The following is a 17,921-nucleotide window of genomic DNA, read 5'->3' on the forward strand; positions in this document are numbered from 1 at the left end:
GTTTGCGCTGCTGTTTTCCTTGTGGAACCTCTTTGGTGGAACTCTTTTTTGTTTTCTGTTCAGGTAATTAACTTATAAACCCCCCTCTTTTACTAAGGCTGACGTGTCCATTATATTATATGGACGAACCCTGCTTCCAAAGCCTTCCATCCCCGTGGGAGTCCCGTTGGCTAGAGGGGGGTCTCTGTGGGAGTCCCGTGGGTTAGGGGGGGATTCCCACGATCCCCGTTCCCGTGCAGACCTCTAGTCTATATTTGACCCTGGAGTGTTGGCTAGCAGCAACAGGAAGGAATTGGGTTAGGTGCGTGGGGTGTGCATCATCCTAGGCCAGCTGTGTCCCAGTGTGTGGAAAACAGCTAGGTCTATTTGTGGATTTGGCTGCTAGGAAAGCAAGGTAGTAACAGATTATCCTCACATAAAGAGTTAGCATTTCTCTACAGCACCAATTCCCACTCTGGTCAAACAGCACCTTGAAATCGGTGGGGAAACCCAGTCTGGATTTTGCATCTGCTCATGGGTGAACTTTGATAGAAACATTCTTTTTAATGCTGTAACCACGCCAAGAGAGAGGAGTAGAGTAGGGCTGAGGCGAGAGAGAGCGCATTTAAGGAAGGTCATTGGGTCCTTGCTGCAGTCTCTCCCCTGCAGGGCTCGGGAATGGATAGATGAGCCCAAGCCAGCTTTCTCTGGCTTAGCCATTTGCACCTGCCACAGCAGCTCCCAAAGCCTGTTTCCAAACTTTCTCTATTAATCATTAAACTGCCCAATCCCTGGAGTGGAGGGGGATAGACACAGGCAGGCAGGGGCAGATAAGTGCTGGTGCTTTGTTTTCTACAGGCTGGTGTTTTATGCTTCAGCAATCATGCTTAACAGATTTATTAAGATTATTTGTTCCTGAAATGATTTAGTGTTTTTTTTTTTTAATGATGACTTTGTTATCAAGATTTTAGATAGTGCTGGGAAGGAGTCTGCTCTCTTGGTGCATGTGGGTACCAGTGACATAAAGAAATGTGATAGGGAGGTCCTGGAAGCTAAATTTAGGCTCTTACCCTCCTTCTCCCCCTTTATTACAAAGTTGTGCTAGTGGCTGCTGAGCAGCAAAAGCCCTGAAGCCTTTTAAATCCCTATGGGCTTTGGGGAGGTTACCGCAGCGGCATCTGCTAGCACGGCTTTGTAAAAGGTGGGAGGGTTAAGTTAGGAAGTTAAAATCCAGAACCTCCAGGATAGCATTTTCAGAAGTGCTTCCTGTTTCACGTGCAGGACCCAAGAGACGGGCAGAGCTCCAGAGTCTCAATGCGAGGATGAGGCGATGCTGCAGAGGAGGGTTTCAGATTTGTTAGAAACTGGGTGCCATACTGGGGAAGGGGGGAGCCTGTTCCACCTTAGCCAGGTGTGGAACCAGGCTGCTGGCATCAACATTTAAAAAGGAGATGGAGCAGCTTTTAAACTAGAAAATAGGGGAAGGCCGACAGTCGCTCAAAAGAGCATGGTTTGGAACAAGATATCTTTAAAAGATATCATCATAAAAGGGAAGATAGAGCATTCTGATAGTGAGATTGCAATACCGGCCACAGTAGACCAGGTTTCCTTAAATATAGAGCAGCCTGATTTTAAAGATTGCCAATTATCCATGCCAACTGCTGAGTAAATTGTAAATACAGTAGATATGACAATAACATTGTTTGAAATGTCTATGCAAATGCCAGAAGCCTAAGAAACAAGATGGGAGAGATGGAATATATTGCACTAAATGAAAAGATAGATTATAATAGGCATCTCTGAGACCTGATGGAAGGAAGATAACAGGACACTGTCATACCGGGATACAAACTACCGTGTTTCCCCCAAAATAAGATAGTGTCATATTTAATTTAGGGTCCAAAAAATGCGCTAGGGCTTCTTTTCAGGGTATGTCTTATTTTTTTTAATGTAAAATGATCAGCTCTCCCTTCTCCTTCACCCCAATTCTTCTCTTTCCTTTCTCTCCCCCACATGTGCAGCATCTTCCTCCCCCTCTCACCCATCCCCTTGTGCCTTCAGTCTGCAGCATCTTTCTATCCCTCCCTCCCATACCCCTGTGCAACAGAACCTTTGAGCAAGTATCTTTCTATCCCTCCCTCCCATCCCCCCGTGCAGCCGAACCCCCGCTGACCCTCCCATATTTCCATCTCTCCCTCCCATCCGAATCCTGCCGACCCTCCCACCGTAGAGACCGACGTACCTCCCTCCTAACAACAGTGTCGGTAGCATTTTAAACAGGCTGCATCATGGCCTTTTCCCGCCGGGGCCTTCCCTGTGCTGCTTCACTGATGACATGATTAACCCCCTCTTCTACAAAGCCGCGCAGTAACAGCCCCGAAGCCCATAAAGATTTAAAGGGCTTCGGGGCTGTTGCTGCACGGCTTTGTTGAAGAGGGAGCAAATGAATTCTTTGCTTTGGTCTTCACCAAGGGAGATGTGGAAGAGTTACCAGTGCCAGAAATGGTATTCAATTCTGATGAATCAGAGAAACTCAAACAAATTTCTGTAACACTGGAAGATGTAATAGGCCAATTTGACAAACTGAACAGAAGCAAATTGCCTGGACTGGATGGTATACATTCCAGAGTGCTGATAGAATTGAAAAATTAACTTGAGGAAATTGTTAGTCATTTGTAATTTTTCTTTAAAACCCAACATAGTACCAGAAGACTGGAGGGTAGCCAACGTGATGCCGATTTTTAAATAGGGATCCAGAAGTGATCCAGGAAATTATGGATCGGCGAGTTTGATGTCAGTGCCGGGCAAAATGGTAGAGACTATTAACAACACAATGACAGAACATATACATAAGCATGGATTAACGAGAGAAAGCCAACATGGATTTAGTTAGGTGAGACCTTGCCTCGCCAATCTAATGCATTTCTTTGAAGGGGTGACTGAGCATGTGGAAAAAGGTGAGCCGGTTGATATTGTGTGTTTGGATTTTCAAAAGGCATTTGACAAAGTACCTCATGAAAGACTTCTGAGGAAATAAGAAAGTTATGCGATAGGAGGTGATGTCCTATTATGGATTTCGAACTGGTTGAAAGACAGAAAACAGAGAGTAGGTTTAAATGGTCAATATTCTGATTGGAGACGGGTAAATAGTGGGGTTTCCCAGGGGTGGGACTGCTGCTTTTTAACATACTTATCGGTGTTTTTCCCCCTAACCTATTGTTTTTCCCTTTTATGTCGCTCCTTTTCTATAATAATTGTAGGGTTCCTCCCCATTACCCTATTGTTTGAGGTAGTTCCGTACATTTCATCGAAACCTTTTGCTATGTTTGGATGTTATTTAGTATCCCTTGTTTTTATGTGTTTTTATGTCATTTTACATTGCAAACTGCTTAGAAACCTGAATAAGCGGTCTAAAATTTTTTTTAATAAACTTGAAACTTGATCTAGAGATAGGAATAACTAGTGAAATAATTAAAATTTGCTGATGACACAAAGTTGTTCAAAAGTTGTTGTTAAATTGCAAGAGGATTGTGAAAAATTGCAAGAGGACCTTGGGAGACTGAACGTCAAAATGGCAGATGATGTTTAGAACTCATTTTACTAAGCTGCGCTAGCGGTTTTAGCTTGCGCTTAGCGCGCACTACACGCTAACGCCTCCATAGAGCTGGTGTTAGGGGTTAGCGCGTGCTAAAAACGCTAGCGCAGCTTAATACAGGAGTCCTTAATGTGAGCAAGTGCAAAGCGATGCATGTGGGAAAGAGGAACCTGAACTATAGCTACATGATGCAGGGTTCCACTTGAGGAGTCGCTGCCCAAGAAAAGGATCTCGGCCTCATCGTTGATGATATGTCGAAGCCCTCAGCTCAATGCGTGGTGGTGGCTAAAAAAGCAAAGAGGAATTATCAAGGAAAAGAAGGGAAAATAAAGATGAAAGTGTTATAGTGCTGTTGTATCGCTCTACAGTCCAGCCGCACCTCAAATACTGTGTGCAGTTCTGGTCGCTGTATCTCAGAAAAGATATAGCGACATTAGAAAAGGTACAGAGAAGGGTGATGAAAATGATAAAAAGGATGGGTCGACTTCCCTATGAGGAAAGACTAAAGCGTTTAGGGCTCTTCATCTTGGAGAAGAGATGGCTCGGGGGTAATATGAGTGGAGTGGAAAGGGTGATTGTTTACTCTTTTTTTTCAAAAATACTAGGATTAGGGGACACGCACTAAGTAAGTAGATTTAAAATAAATCGTAGAAAATATTTCTTCACACAACGTGTAATTAAACTCTGGAATTTGTTGCCGGAGAATGTGAAATCAGTTGGCTTAGCAGAGTTAAAAAAAAAAAAAAGTTTGGATAATTATTGAGATGGCTTGGAGAAATCCACTGCTTATTCCTGGGATAAGCAGCATAAAATCTGTTTTACTACTTGGGATCTAGCAAGGTACTCGGGACCTGGGTTGGCCACTGTTGGAATCAGGATATTGGGCTTGATGGACATTTTGGTCTGTCCCAATATGGCAATTCTTAAGTAAATCAGGGGTGCTACAGCATGGATCATCATCGGAAATTATCCCCTTTCTGGCTTTGGATTTCTTACTGATATTTTTAACATATGATATAGCACAAAAGCAATCATCAAACTCCTATAAAGTCATAATGCTGATATGTGTAATGCATTAAGCAGGTAGGACTCATTTGTATTTAGTTCCCCTGATATTTGCAAGAGACCGTGAACTTTAATCCTTCCAAAATATTTTTTTGGGGCCTAGCCATTTCCTTCTGCTGCCTTTGGCTTCCAGGTATAATTGAAGCTGGCCTCTTGGATGATGATGTGAGCCTTCATTCATCACTACCCAAGGTGGGGAGGCTCACATCTTTATATTGCAGTTATTTATTGCCAAAATCTTATGATGAGGGGCCCCTCCATGCAGCCACTTATGTTCAATGTAACAGGAGCAGTTAAGTGGCTCGTTCAGTTGCCTGGTTGAGATTCTTCCACTTAAGGTAGAACATTGTACACCACCCTGAACTTCTCCAAGATAGGGTGGTATTTCAAATGCCAATAAACATGAGTTGTATATGGAAATCTGTATGCTCAACATCAATTCCACCTATCTCCATCTTGTTTCTTACCTAACCTCACAGCCCCTTCCAAGTATCATCTTCCATATCCATTCCAAGAATGCTCAAAATCCTCTAAAAGTGCTTCCCCTCCCCCCCCCACTAAGTCTGCTAATAGACTTGTTTTGAGTCTTCGCTTCAGCTTTAATTCTAGCAGGGTTGATGCTTCAACCAACAGATGTTCCTCTTTCCATATTGCCAGCATTTTGAAGTGATCTCCCCCACAGCCACATAAGTTAGTGAGGCTGTTGTCCAAAGACATCTAGCCCACCTGCGTTTGCTGAGATTAGGGTGTTGGCTCTAGTCCTTCATGCGGCCGTATGATTTGTATTGCTTCTGCCGGGGAGCTGTGAATACTTTCTCCACAGCACCTCCCAGTCAGCTCAGGGAATGGAGGACCTGACCCATTATGCAGACCAGGGAGCTTACAGTCTAGTAAAGATGGACAACTCATCAGGTATGAATGCGCCTCAGCTATTAGATTTAATTTGAAAATGAGCCTTGACTCTCCTGTGGGTTCACCTGTTTTACAATCTTGCTGTCTTTTTCTAGCATAAGAGGAACTGAAAACACCAGATATTTAAATGTTTTTAAGGTACTGAAAGCTTCCAAAACAGTCATAGAAACATAGAAAAATGACGGCAGAAAAGGGCCAAAGCCCATCAAGTCTGCCCACTCCAGTGACCCTTCCCCCATGAGTTTGCTCACCAACCTCCTGCCCTTACCTCATTAGAGATCCCACATGAATATCCCATTTATTTTTGAAATCTGCCACGCTGTTGGCCTCAATCACCTGCCGTTGGAGTTCATTCCAATGATCGACCACCCTCTCAGTGAAGAAATACTTTCTGGAGTCCCCATGAAATTTCCCTCCCCTGATTTTCAGCGGATGCCCTCTGGTGGACGAAGGTCCCATAAGATGAAAGATATCCTCTTCCACCTCGATACAACCCGTGATATATTTAAATGTCTCAATCATGTCTCCTCTCTCTCTTCGTTCTTCAAGTGAGTACAGCTGCAATTTATTCAGCCTTACTTCATACGGAAGATCCTTGAGCCCCAAGACCATCCTGGTGGCCATCCGCTGAACTGACTCAACTCTCAGCACATCTTTCCGGTAATGTGGTCTCCAGAATTGAACACAATATTCCAAATGAGGTCTCACCATGGACCTGTACAGTGGCATTATGACCTCTGGCATCCTGCTGATAAAACCTCTACGGATACAACCCATCATTTGCCTTGCCTTGGAGGAAGCCTTTTCCACTTGATTGGCAGTTTTCATGTCATCACTAATGATTACTCCTAAATCCCGTTCTTCCGTGGTCCTAACTAAGGTCTCGCAACGCACGCAAAACACAGGGGAAACATTTAACGTGTAAGTCCTGCACAGATTTCTTTTACCCAGGTGCATCACTTTGCATTTTTTAGCATTGAAGTTGAGCTGCCAAGTCGATGACCATTGTTCTAATAGTAGTAGGTCCTGCGTCATACTGTCAGGCATAGTGCTTTTACCTACTATGTTGCACAGTTTGGCGTCATCGGCGAACAATGATATTTTTCCTCTGAGCCCTTGGGTCATATCACTTATGAATATGTTGAATAGGATTGGACCTAAGTCCGAGCCTTGTGGCACTCCACTGGTCACATCTGATGTTTTGGATGGGGTACCATTTACCATCACCCTCTGAATTCTACCGCTCAGCCAATCCTTAACCCATGCAGCTAGTGTTTCCCCTAATCCCAGCGATTTCAACTTGTTCAATAACCTGCGGTGTGGGACGCTATCAAAAGCTTTGCTGAAGTCCAGGGACTCCCCGGCATCCAGTTGTCTTGTTACCCAGTCGAAGAAGCTAATCAGATTTGATTGGCAGGACCTGCCCTTGGTAAATCCATGTTGATGGGGATCACGTAGATTTTCTTCATCCAGTATTGTATCAAGTTTCTGTTTGATCAGTGTTTCCATGAGCTTGCATACTATGGATGTGAGACTTACCGGTCTGTAATTTGCCATCTCTGTCCTGCAGCCCTTTTTGTGGAGTGGAATAACGTTAGCTGTTTTCCAGTCCAAGGGGACTCTTCCCGTGCTTAGGGAGAGATTGAAGAGCACAGACAATGGTTCCGCCAGGACTTCACTCAACTCTCTCTGAGCACCCTGGGGTGTAGGTTGTCTGGTCCCATGGCTTTGTTCACTTTGAGTCTTGAAAGTTCGCAGTAGACGCTACTGGGCATAAACTTGAAGTCTTGAAGCGGGTCTTTCTGGCTTTCCCTTGTCTATAAAAGTGGACCGGATCCCGGTGCCTCACAGGTGAAAACCGAGCAGAAGTATTCATTTAGTAGCTCGGCCTTAGTGGAATCCGATTCTGCATAATTCCCGTCCAATTTCCTGAGTCGTTCTATCCCATCTTTGTTTCTTTTCCTGTCACTAATATACCTAAAGAAGGATTTATCCCCTTTCTTAATGTTCCGCGCTAGATTCTCCTCTATTCGGAGCTTGGCTTCTCTGACTGCCTTCTTGACAGCTTTAGACCTGTCCTGATAGTCTTCTTTTGCCTCCTGCTTTCCTAAATGTTTGTAGGCGATAAATGCTTTTTTCTTCTCCTTAACGAGGTCCAAAATTTCAGTACTGAACCACTGGGGTCTCTTGTTTCTCCGACTTTTGCTGACCGTTTTTACATAGCGATTTGTTGCTTCATGCAGGGTGGATTTCAGAGTCGACCACATATTCTCCACGTTGTCGGTTTGTGCTTGGTTTTGCAGCTCCCGGTGGACAAAATCTCCCATGCGTTCGAAGTCTGTGCCTTTAAAGTTGAGGACTCTCGTCACTGTATTTGATCTAGAGAAACCCCATCTGAGGTTAAGCCATACCATGTTATGGTCGCTGGAGGCCAGCGTATCTCCTACCAATACTTCTGTGACGCTGTCTCCGTTGGTGAGTACCAGGTCTAGTATCGCCTGGTTTCTAGTGGGCTCCAGTACCATTTGTTTGAGTCGTGCTCCCTTTATGGAGGTTAATATTCTTCTGCTGCCAGAGGTAGTCGCAGAGAGTGTGTTCCAATCTGCATCGGGCATGTTGAAGTCTCCTAGCAGAACTGTGTCCCCGCGCAAAGTGATGTTCTCTATATCCTCGATCAGTTCTATGTCTTTGTCTTCCTGTTGTCTAGGAGGTCTATATACCACACCAAGGTATAAGCATTTTTCGTTCCCTCTGGCCAGGTTCACCCAGAGGGATTCCCCGGAGTATCTAACATCTGTGATTCTGGTAGTCTTGATGTTTTCTTTAATGTATAGTGCTACCCCTCCTCCTAACTTTCCCTCTCTGTCTCGACGAAGCAAGTTGTAGCCCGGTATAACCATATCCCACCCGTGCGAGTCCGTGAACCAAGTCTCAGATATTGCCACCACATCTAGGTCTGCGTTCATTATTTCAGTCTCCAATTCCAGAATTTTGTTGCCCAAACTGTGTGCATTAACATACATTGCCCTCCATACCTTATTATTGTTTAGTCCCTGTGAAGAGATTCCCTTCTGATTTAGTGTGACTCCCATTTTATCTTGTATAGTATGGGTACTTACCTTGGACTCAGAAGTGTGGTTGTGGCTCGCCACCTCAGGATAGTTTCTTACTGCTCTGGAATGTGAGTGGATACCCTCCCCCAACTTACCTAGTTTAAAGCCTTACGAAGTAGGCGGGCTAGTCGATGTCCAAATACGTTTTTACCTCTCCTGGTCAGGTGGAGTCCGTCTGGTCCCTGCAGTCCCTGTAGCGCGTCTCCGTGGTCTAGAAATCCAAAGTTCATCTCTATGCACCATCTGCGAAGCCACTCATTAGTCCATTTGATACGCTCTTCTCTGGCTTTGCCGTTGTCTCTTACTTGGAGGATCGATGAGAAGACCACCTGTGCTCCTATCTGCTTTAACTTCTTACCCAGGGTTCCGAAGTCTTCGGGTATGTTCTCCGAGGTGCTCCTGGCAGTGTCGTTCGTACCTACATGGATGAGAAGCATAGGGAAATGATCATGAGGTTTTAGAAGTTTATCTAGACAGGTGGTGACATCTTTGATCTTGGCTCCAGGGAGACAGCAGACCTCCCTGGAATGCATATCCGGTCTGCAGATTGGTCCCTCAGTGCCCCGCAGCATGGAGTCCCAATGACCACCACTCTGCGCTTCTTCCGTGGGGGCTGAACCGTGAGCTCCTGAACTGAAGTTATGTGCTGGGTATCTTCTTGAGCCTCTTCTGGTACCTCCTCAGCAGTTCCATCTTGTAAGATCTGGAATCTGTTTCTTAGGGTGAGTTGTGGGGTTGATGTAGAACTACCCTGTTTGTGAGAAAAGAAAGAAGAGGAAGAGGTTACCAGCTGCCAGGATCCAGCATCTCCAATCATTTCCTGTACCCCAATTGTTGAATCTAAAGCTGGAGGTTTGGGTGTCACGGGGATGGACTTGTCATGGGTCTGGTCTGTGATATGGGACAGCTCCTGGATGACACCATCGATGAAGGCCTCGTCTTCCCTGATGCTCCTCAAGCGCTTCACCTCCTCCCTGAGGCTCCACAGTTCCTGTAAGGTGTCCTCGTCTAACTGTCCTACCTCCTCACAGGGTAGTCCTGTGTTTTGTGCGCATATCTATCTATATATGTGTGTATAAAAATAAAACTGTATAAAATGCATAGATATTAAGCATATGTTGGTTATAAACAATGTAAACGCCATACTTGTTTGTATAAAGCTTTGTGTTTTCATATGTAAATATTTACACAGGGAAACTGATCTCGCACTATCGCATTCTTTCTCTCTCTAACAGATTGGCCAAAACCCAGAAAATGTGTTAAGAGCATGATACACCCAGTTATACCAAGGTGATAGAAACATGATAGCAGATAAAGGCCAAATGGCCTATCCAGTCTACCCGTCCACAGCATTTGCTATTTCCTGCTCTCCCTAAGAGATCCCACATGCTTGTCCCACACTTTCTTGAATTCAGACAAAGCCTTTGTCTTCACCACCTCTACCGGGAGACTATTCCATGTATCTACCATCTTTTCTGTAAAACAGTATTTCTTTAGGTTACTCCTGAGCCTGTCACCTCTTGACTTCATCGTATGCCCTCTCATTCCTGAACTTCCTTTAAAATGAAAGAGGCTTACCTCATGCACATTTATGCCATGTAGGTATTCAAATGTATCTATCATATCTCCCCTCTCCTGCCTTTCCTCTAAAGTATACATATTAAGTCTTTTCCCATACGCCTTATGATGAAGACCATTGACCATTTTAGTAGCCTTCCTCTGGACAGACTCCATCCCGTTCATAACTTTTTGAAGGTGCAGTCTCCAGAATTGTACACAATATTCTAAATGAGGTCTCGCCAGAGTCTTATACAGGGGCATAAATACCTCCTTTTTCTTATTGACCATACCTCTCCCTATGCACCCTAACTTCCTTTTAGTTTTTGCTGTTGCCTTTTCAACCTGGTTCGCCACCTTAAGATCTTCACATACTATCGCACCCAAGTCCCGTTCTTCTTTCATGCACAAATGTTCTTAATCCCTAAGCTGTACCGTTCCCTCAGGTTTTTGCAGCCCAAATGCATGACTTTGCATTTCTTAGTATTAAATCTTAGCTGCCATATTGCAGACCATTGTTCAACCTTCACTAGGTCCTTCCTCATGCTATTCACATCATCAAGGGTGTTACTATATTGCAGATTTTGGTATCATTCTCAAAGAGGCAAATCTTACCTGATAGTCCTTCTGCAATATCGCTTCTAAAAATGTTCAAAAGAACAGGCCCAAGAATCAAACCTTGAGGCACATCCTTTCCCTTCGAACGATATCCATTGACTACTGTTCTCTGTCACCTTCTACTTAACCAGTTTCCGACCCAGTCCGTCACTTTGGGGCCCATAATGAGGGCACTCAATTTATTTATTAGATGCCTGTGTGGAACAGTGTCAAAGAATCTGCTACACTCCCTCTATCCAATTCTCTTGTCACCCAGTCAAAGGAATTGATCAGATTTGTCTGACAAGACCTGCCTCTAGTGAATCCATGTTGCCTCGGGTTCTGTAACCCACTAGATTCCAGAAACGTCACTGTTCTCTGTTTTAAGTGTTTCCATTAATTTACTTACCATAGAACTCAGACTTACTGGCCTGTAGTTCCCTACTTCTTACTTACTACCACTTTTGTCAATTCCCTCTAGCAGCCTCGGGGCCTCTGCTAGGCCATCCCGCCTCCGAGGAAGAAGGAAGTTACATCATCGGAGGTGGGACAACCTAGCAAAATCCCCAAAGCTGCAGAAGGGAATGGACTTGCTAAAGCTACAGAAGCTGTCAGGCAAATTACAATAAGGAGAGAACGATGCAGCTGCTAGTCCAGGCTAGTGTTACGGGGAGGGTTTGAAAAATCGGCTGGTTTTTCGGGGGGGGGGGGGGTATTTTTTACTTTCTATGGCTGGAATTGAACACAGAACTTTAGGCTGTGCTGAGTCAGGCCGGGGAATCCCCAAGCCGGTGAAAGCCAATGAGAGCCTGTTAATCGGGAGGGGGGAGTGGTGCCGATGGACCTGGGAGATAAGAGGGAGTGGTGCTGCTAGACCTGGGAGGTGAGTGGGTAAGGTACTGCTTCTAGTCGGAGAGGAGAGGTGCTGATGGCCCTGGGGGTGGAAAGGAGAGATGCTGCAGCTAGTCAGTGGGGGAAATGGAAATATAAGGGAAGGAGAGGTGCTGTTGGAGCTGAGTGGTGAAGGGAGATGAGAGGGAGAGGTGCTGCTGGATTGGGAACAGAGGAGAGTGATGCTGGACTTAAAATGGAAGAGGGAAAGCTGCAGCAGGACTGAGGGGAGAGCAGTGGAGGAGAAGAGTGAGAGGGGAAGGGGGAAGAGAAATTCTGCTGCTGTTGCTGCTGCTGCACCCAATTGGGGAGAGAGAGGGAAAGAGGGAGAAGGAAAACCATGAAGGGAGAGGAGAGGAAAGAGAGATGCCAAGACCCTTGGAGGGAGGGAAAGGAAAGGCGATACTAGACCATGGAGGGAGAGATGTCAGGGCATGGGGGGAAAGAGACAGATGCCAGACCAGGGGAAAGGAAGGGAAATGGAAGAGGAGAACACAGATGAATGGTTAGCACGGAGAAAGAAGGAGTCCCTAGGAAGCGAGTTATCAGAAGACAACCAGAGCCTGGGATCAACATGATTTGAATAAAGACCAGACAGCAAAAGGTAGAAAAAATAATTTTATTTTCTGTTTTGTGATTAGAACATGTCAGATTTGAAATGTGTATCCTGCCAGAGTTGGTGTTAAGACTACAACGTGAAATGGGATTTAACAGAGAGAGGAAAAGTCTTTTTTGTTTATTTATTTTGTTTACACCACAGCACCAGTGCGGGTAGGAGAGGGCAAAGGGGGTAAAGAGGCTATAAAATAAACCCACCAAGATGTTTGAAAAAACAAACAAACCACACCCGGGCAGGAAAATCGAATCGAAAATTTGATTCAATAGGCTGAATCGAATCAAATCAAAAAATTTTTTCCTGAATCGGGGCAGCACTAGTATATACTGCTTTCCAGACATTGCCCCCTTTTCCATTTATGTAGATATATTCAGTGATGATTCCGTGTCCCTGCCCCAAACAGCTTATGCCAAAATACTGAGAATAAAGAGGAGAGGAGGGGGAATTGGAAATGTCAGAAAGGGAGTTTGGGGGGGGGGAATGCTACAGATAACTTTCACTGTTCACCCAGAATTTTCTCATTATGGATGAGAGAAGAGCAGAAATTTTTGCTGTATTATGGTAGGGGCTGCTAGATCATATGCATCTGTATAGAAGAGATCTTGTCTTGCCATGTAAACTTCTTGTGCATGTTTAGAGGGATATGCCTTGAGGCAGGCAGGGTAGGTCATCCCTTCTGAGTGGGCGAGCTCCCCTATCCTCTGTATTCTTTGTTCCAATGCAATAGGTGAGACATTCTATACAGATGGGTAGTGTCTATGGCAGCATGCCATCTGCAGAAGGAATCCACTCCAGACTTTTCCTGTTGCCTCTGCTGTACTTCACTGGATCTTTAGCTCCACCTACAGATCTTCCTTCAGCGCATGCCTGCAGGAATGTTTGTTCTTCTCTCCACATTTTATTGTCTTATTCAGTGTATTTTTTTTTGTCCCTTTCTCGGAGCATTTTTTCAGCTCTGAGAACACACAGTCTTCAGTCTGTAGCTGACGGGCTAATCCCAATGGGTACCTGTTAGCCAGCCTGCATAGTTTTCTTTGGAGCTCAGGGCCGTCCCTGAAGTGGTCTCACCTACTGTTAAGCAGGGGTCAAACGCAGGCTCCCCTATACACGTGTGTCAGGTTTTACAGAGTGGATGTGGTGGCAAGACACGACTCTGCCTTTGGGTCCTCGGTCTTACGGGCCGGCGCAGCAAGGCCACCCTAGCTTTCTGGGGACTTCTTTTGTATGTCCCATCTGTCTAAAATGTTTCACCTATTATACTGGAAAAAGAGATTATGTACTTACCCTGGTAAACTCTTTTTCAAGTTTCTTTATTTTTGATATACTGTTTATCATACAGGTATCTAAACGGTTAACAATAAAATAGAATATAAAAATTAAAAAATAGAAATAAAACATGTCTAAGCTAAAAGGGAAGCACTTACGCTTTGACGTACATGATACGGAAGGGAAAAACGGGGAGAGGAAAATTATTAAATACATCGAGATGGAAAATAAAAATAAAGGGAGGAAAGTGGAAGGGGGAAATACATTTTGAGTAGGGAGGTTGCTTCAAAAGAAGCGTTTTGATTGTCAAAGAAGTTCTGCAAAAGAGGAACAATTGTTATTGAAGTCAGGGTTTACAGGGTGTAGGAGTATTTAAAAAGGAAGGTTTTGAGTTTGATTTTAAATTTATCTAAAGAGTTTTCTAATCGAAGGTCGGCAGAAAGAGCATTCCACAGGGTGGGAGCAGTAACGGAGGAGATGGATTTGCGGGTAGTGTCAAGTTTCAAGTTTTATTAAAATTTATTGTGCATGCAATGTCAAATATTTCAAAGTGTATTACAAGTTAAAAAAAAATTTGGGGAAAAACCATGAGACATTTTGCTACAAAATAATAATATATATACATACAAATTTAGTACCGATACAGAAGGAGAGGGGAGATGAATTACAATCGTTAAAGAAAATGGAGAAACATTTTATGGGTAACACATCAGGGGGACAAAAAGTGAGAATAAAGAAGGAGAGAAAAAAGAAGAACAACAAATTTTTGAGTCCTATAAATGAGAGCTAAATAAAACTGGTTATTAGGATATAAAATATAAGATTTTAACCGTAAACTGGTTATCTTGTTAGTCTCAAATGCATCCTTCTACAGGAAACTTTTTTTAAAAAACCTTTGAATTTTTCTAATGAGGTTTCACCACACAAATAGTTTGGTAGATTATTCCAGAGCTGAGGAGCTATAACTGAAAAAAATAGTAAATCTCCTAGTGCCTATTACTTTTAAGGAGGGAATGGTCAGAAGATGCTGTTTTGTTGATCTGAGTGTCCTAGATGGGGTGTATGGTCGTAGAAGAGTTCTCTTATCAAAGGGATGGTGAATAGATTTTGATTACTAGATCAAAGAATCCTACAAGATGCATACGGAATTTGAAGTTTTTCAATGAAAGTTGGTTGATGGGAGTGTTGTTTTGAAGGCAAGAAGTAGTATTTTATAGGTAAGGTGATGTGTGATGTGCTTTGCAGAGGAGAGGAGTGACGTGATTGAATTTTTTTGCATGGTAGTTTAGTTTCACTGCAGTGTTTTGTATTAATTGGACGCAACAAATTTCTTTCTGGGTTATGCCTTGGTAGAGAGCGTTACAGTAGTCTAGGGTCGAAATAACAAAGGAATGGACCAGTATATTAATTGAGGGAGAATTGAGAAGAGAGAGAGCGGATGAGTTGTAGTTTCTGAAAGCATTTTTGTGTTACGGCACTGATTTGCTGATGGAATGTAAGAACTTTATCGAGGATATCGCCAAGAAGCTTAACTTTGTTGTCCATTTGAATAGGAGAGGAATCAATGTTAATGGGAGCACAGAGATGATCATCTGTAGAGGTGGGAAAGAGGACACCTGTAGTTTTAGAAATGTTAAGTGCCAGTTTATTTTGTTGGAGCCAGGAACTGATTTTGTCAAGTTTCAGGTTGATCTCATTTATTTCTTCAGGGGATGTAGAATTTAGCGGATGAAGTAATTGGATGTCGTCAGCATATGTGAATACTGTAAAGCCTATGGTTTGAGCTAGGATGAGGAGGGGGGTCAGGAAGATATTGAAAAGAGGAGGAGAAAGGGTCGAGCCCTGGGAAACCCCATAGGTTTGGGCGATTGTAGAGGAAATAGTGTTATTGAAACTTGACTCTGTAGTTTCGATTGTGAAGATAAGAAGAGATAGGTGAGACATTTTAGACTCCCACCCTGTCTTTCCTGTGCCTTCCTTCTGTTTCTGTCTGGTTATGCTTCTTCAAGCTGGTTCTTAGATGCCTTCCAGTTCTAGGGGGCTGAAAATAATATTGTATATTTCCATTTTATTTGAGAATAGTTTCTGAGCTCCTTTGAAGCATTTATTTGCGGTTAACATTACTGTTTGATTTTACTTCTTGAGCAGAACAGTTGTTTCTTAGCCTGTTTACTACAGGTGCCTCTACTTCACGTTTATTTGGTGGCTCTCAGTGCTTGGGTACTAACTGCAGGTGGAGCGAAGGAGGCCAGTGAAGTACAGCAGAGACAAAAGGAAAAATCAGGAGTAGATTCCTTCTGCAGAAGGCATGCGGCCATGGGGACACTATCCATCTGTCTAGAATGTTTCACCTATCTGCTGGAAAAGAGCTTACCAGGGTAAGTACATAATCTCTTTTTCCAGGAAGTTGGGTGAGGGGAACATCCTTTGTAAAAATTAAACTCGGGGTTTTGATGCTTTATTAGAATACAATACAGACTTCACACCTGTAGCTCAGTTTTTGGAAGTATGAATTAAAATGCTGGGTTGTCAGAATAGGAAAAAAAATCACCATATTTCCTAACAGTCACATGAACCAAACAGTTTGATTCCTGAGAATATTCCTTGGGGAAAAACTGTTTCCTTCTGCGTTGTGGCATACATTTAGAGTCAAACTATATAAAATATGCTTTATTAAGAGTTTAATCCTTATACCTTAGTGTTTATGTTGTCATATCCCCAGTGGGACAGAGTGATAAGGAGTTATCCCCCTCCTATTACAGTGTTCCCCCATGAATTCGTGGTTCGCGAATTGTGGACTCGGTAATTTGCAGTATGATCTGGCTGCCTCTTCTGTACTAAAGTCAGGCTACACCAATCAGGAGCTGCGTGTCAAAACAGCTCCTGATTGGTGTAGCCTGACTTTAGTAACAGGAAGAGGCAGTCAGAGCATACCGCAAATGATTTTCTGCACCCACTGGTGCCCCAGCTGCCCTCTCCTGCCTTTTGACATACGCAAAAAGCTGTGTAATATATCTGCTTCTGGAACGGAACCCCCGCGAATTTCGGGGGAGTACTGTATATCAATTTGCAGTCTTGGGTATAAGGCCAGAAAGAGAGCATTCGAGTCCAGACACTTGGATCCCAGCATGGACATACAAAGTAATTGGGACTTGTGAGCATTTGGACCAGTCATCAAGGTTTCCAGCCTAGCTACTGTTAACTTATCTGTCGTATGCGTTCATTCTTTTAAATACCTCTCTCTAAAATACTTGGATTGGAAAGGATTTGGAATTTGGCTGCAAGATCTTAAGGACTTTCCTTTGGAAGTGTAAATATCAACGGAGAAGGAATTTGCAAAGAAACCAGCTTATCTCATCTATGAAATCACTTCAGAACAAAAACTTTGATAAAAAAAAATATTGTACATTTTACTAAGCAATTAGGTGAACGTTGTGCATACAGCTGAGGACGATTCATACTAACCACAGCAATCGTTAAATCAGCATGGGGTCAATTATATAAGTTGTAACTGGTAGCTTACTGAAGGCATTTGTTTGCTGAAATAAAAGCATTAACAATTGCTAGCATTCAATATAACTGCATGAGTTAAAATAAAACCCAATTACCATCTGTTGTGTTGTGTATACAACCTGTTAGACTGACCTGGTTGGTTTCTGTAGGTTTAGAAAGCACACTTCTCATTCCTTTTTATTTTTTTAGCAGGAGGTTAATGTTTTGGCAATATTCCTTACATCTTTAATGGATTTCTGTGGCGGGATATTAATTCTACCCCTCTCCTCCCCACCCTCCCTCCCCCTCAAAAAAAAAAATAATTGTTTAAACAGGTTTTTAGTCTCAGCCAAATGTAGTGGTATTATTTAGCATGCTGGGTAAATCACAGAAGAGTTTGTAAGTGATTTTCTTTTCTTTTTACTTTTTGTAATTTCAGTCTTTCCAAGGAAGCCAGGGAAGGGCGTACCTCTTCAACTCAGTGTGAGTACACCTTCTTGTTCTGTAATCTTTATCTCTGTTGTGTGAATTATTCAGTGAAGAGAGGGGAATAAGTCAGTCCAGTCCTCCTCTCTCTCTCCCTCCAGCGTAGCCTCTGCAGCAGGCTGCTTACAGGCTGGACTTTGTGGTTTTCCATTGTGTAAATCGTTAGGCCAGATGCATTAGGAGTGGTGAGGGAGGAAACTGAAACTATGTCAAAAACAGGGAGGGGACAGCAGCTCCGACTGCCAAATTGCCTGAATTCTTCAGCCCTTCCTCTCTGTCTTTCACCAAGTCTGCCTGGCCCTGGCTCTCTGCCTCTTATCTTCAGTTTCATAAAAAAACTTTTATTGGCACT

The 17,921-nt window shown here is 43.5% G+C and overlaps 1 protein-coding gene across 2 annotated transcripts in view; it reads left to right on the forward strand.

Annotated features, from left to right (window-relative positions):
- YPEL3 (yippee like 3) overlaps nt 1–17,921 on the forward strand; it is a 31,568-nt gene that overhangs the window by 4,191 nt on the left and 9,456 nt on the right. For both annotated transcript variants that reach the window (XM_033944923.1, XM_033944924.1), the window contains one exon: nt 17,523–17,566. In XM_033944923.1, the coding sequence (XP_033800814.1) occupies nt 17,523–17,566 (44 nt within the window). The remainder of the gene's footprint in view (nt 1–17,522; nt 17,567–17,921) is intronic.

Source organism: Geotrypetes seraphini, chromosome 5 (assembly GCF_902459505.1).
Source record: "Geotrypetes seraphini chromosome 5, aGeoSer1.1, whole genome shotgun sequence".
Classification (NCBI taxonomy): domain Eukaryota; kingdom Metazoa; phylum Chordata; class Amphibia; order Gymnophiona; family Dermophiidae; genus Geotrypetes; species Geotrypetes seraphini.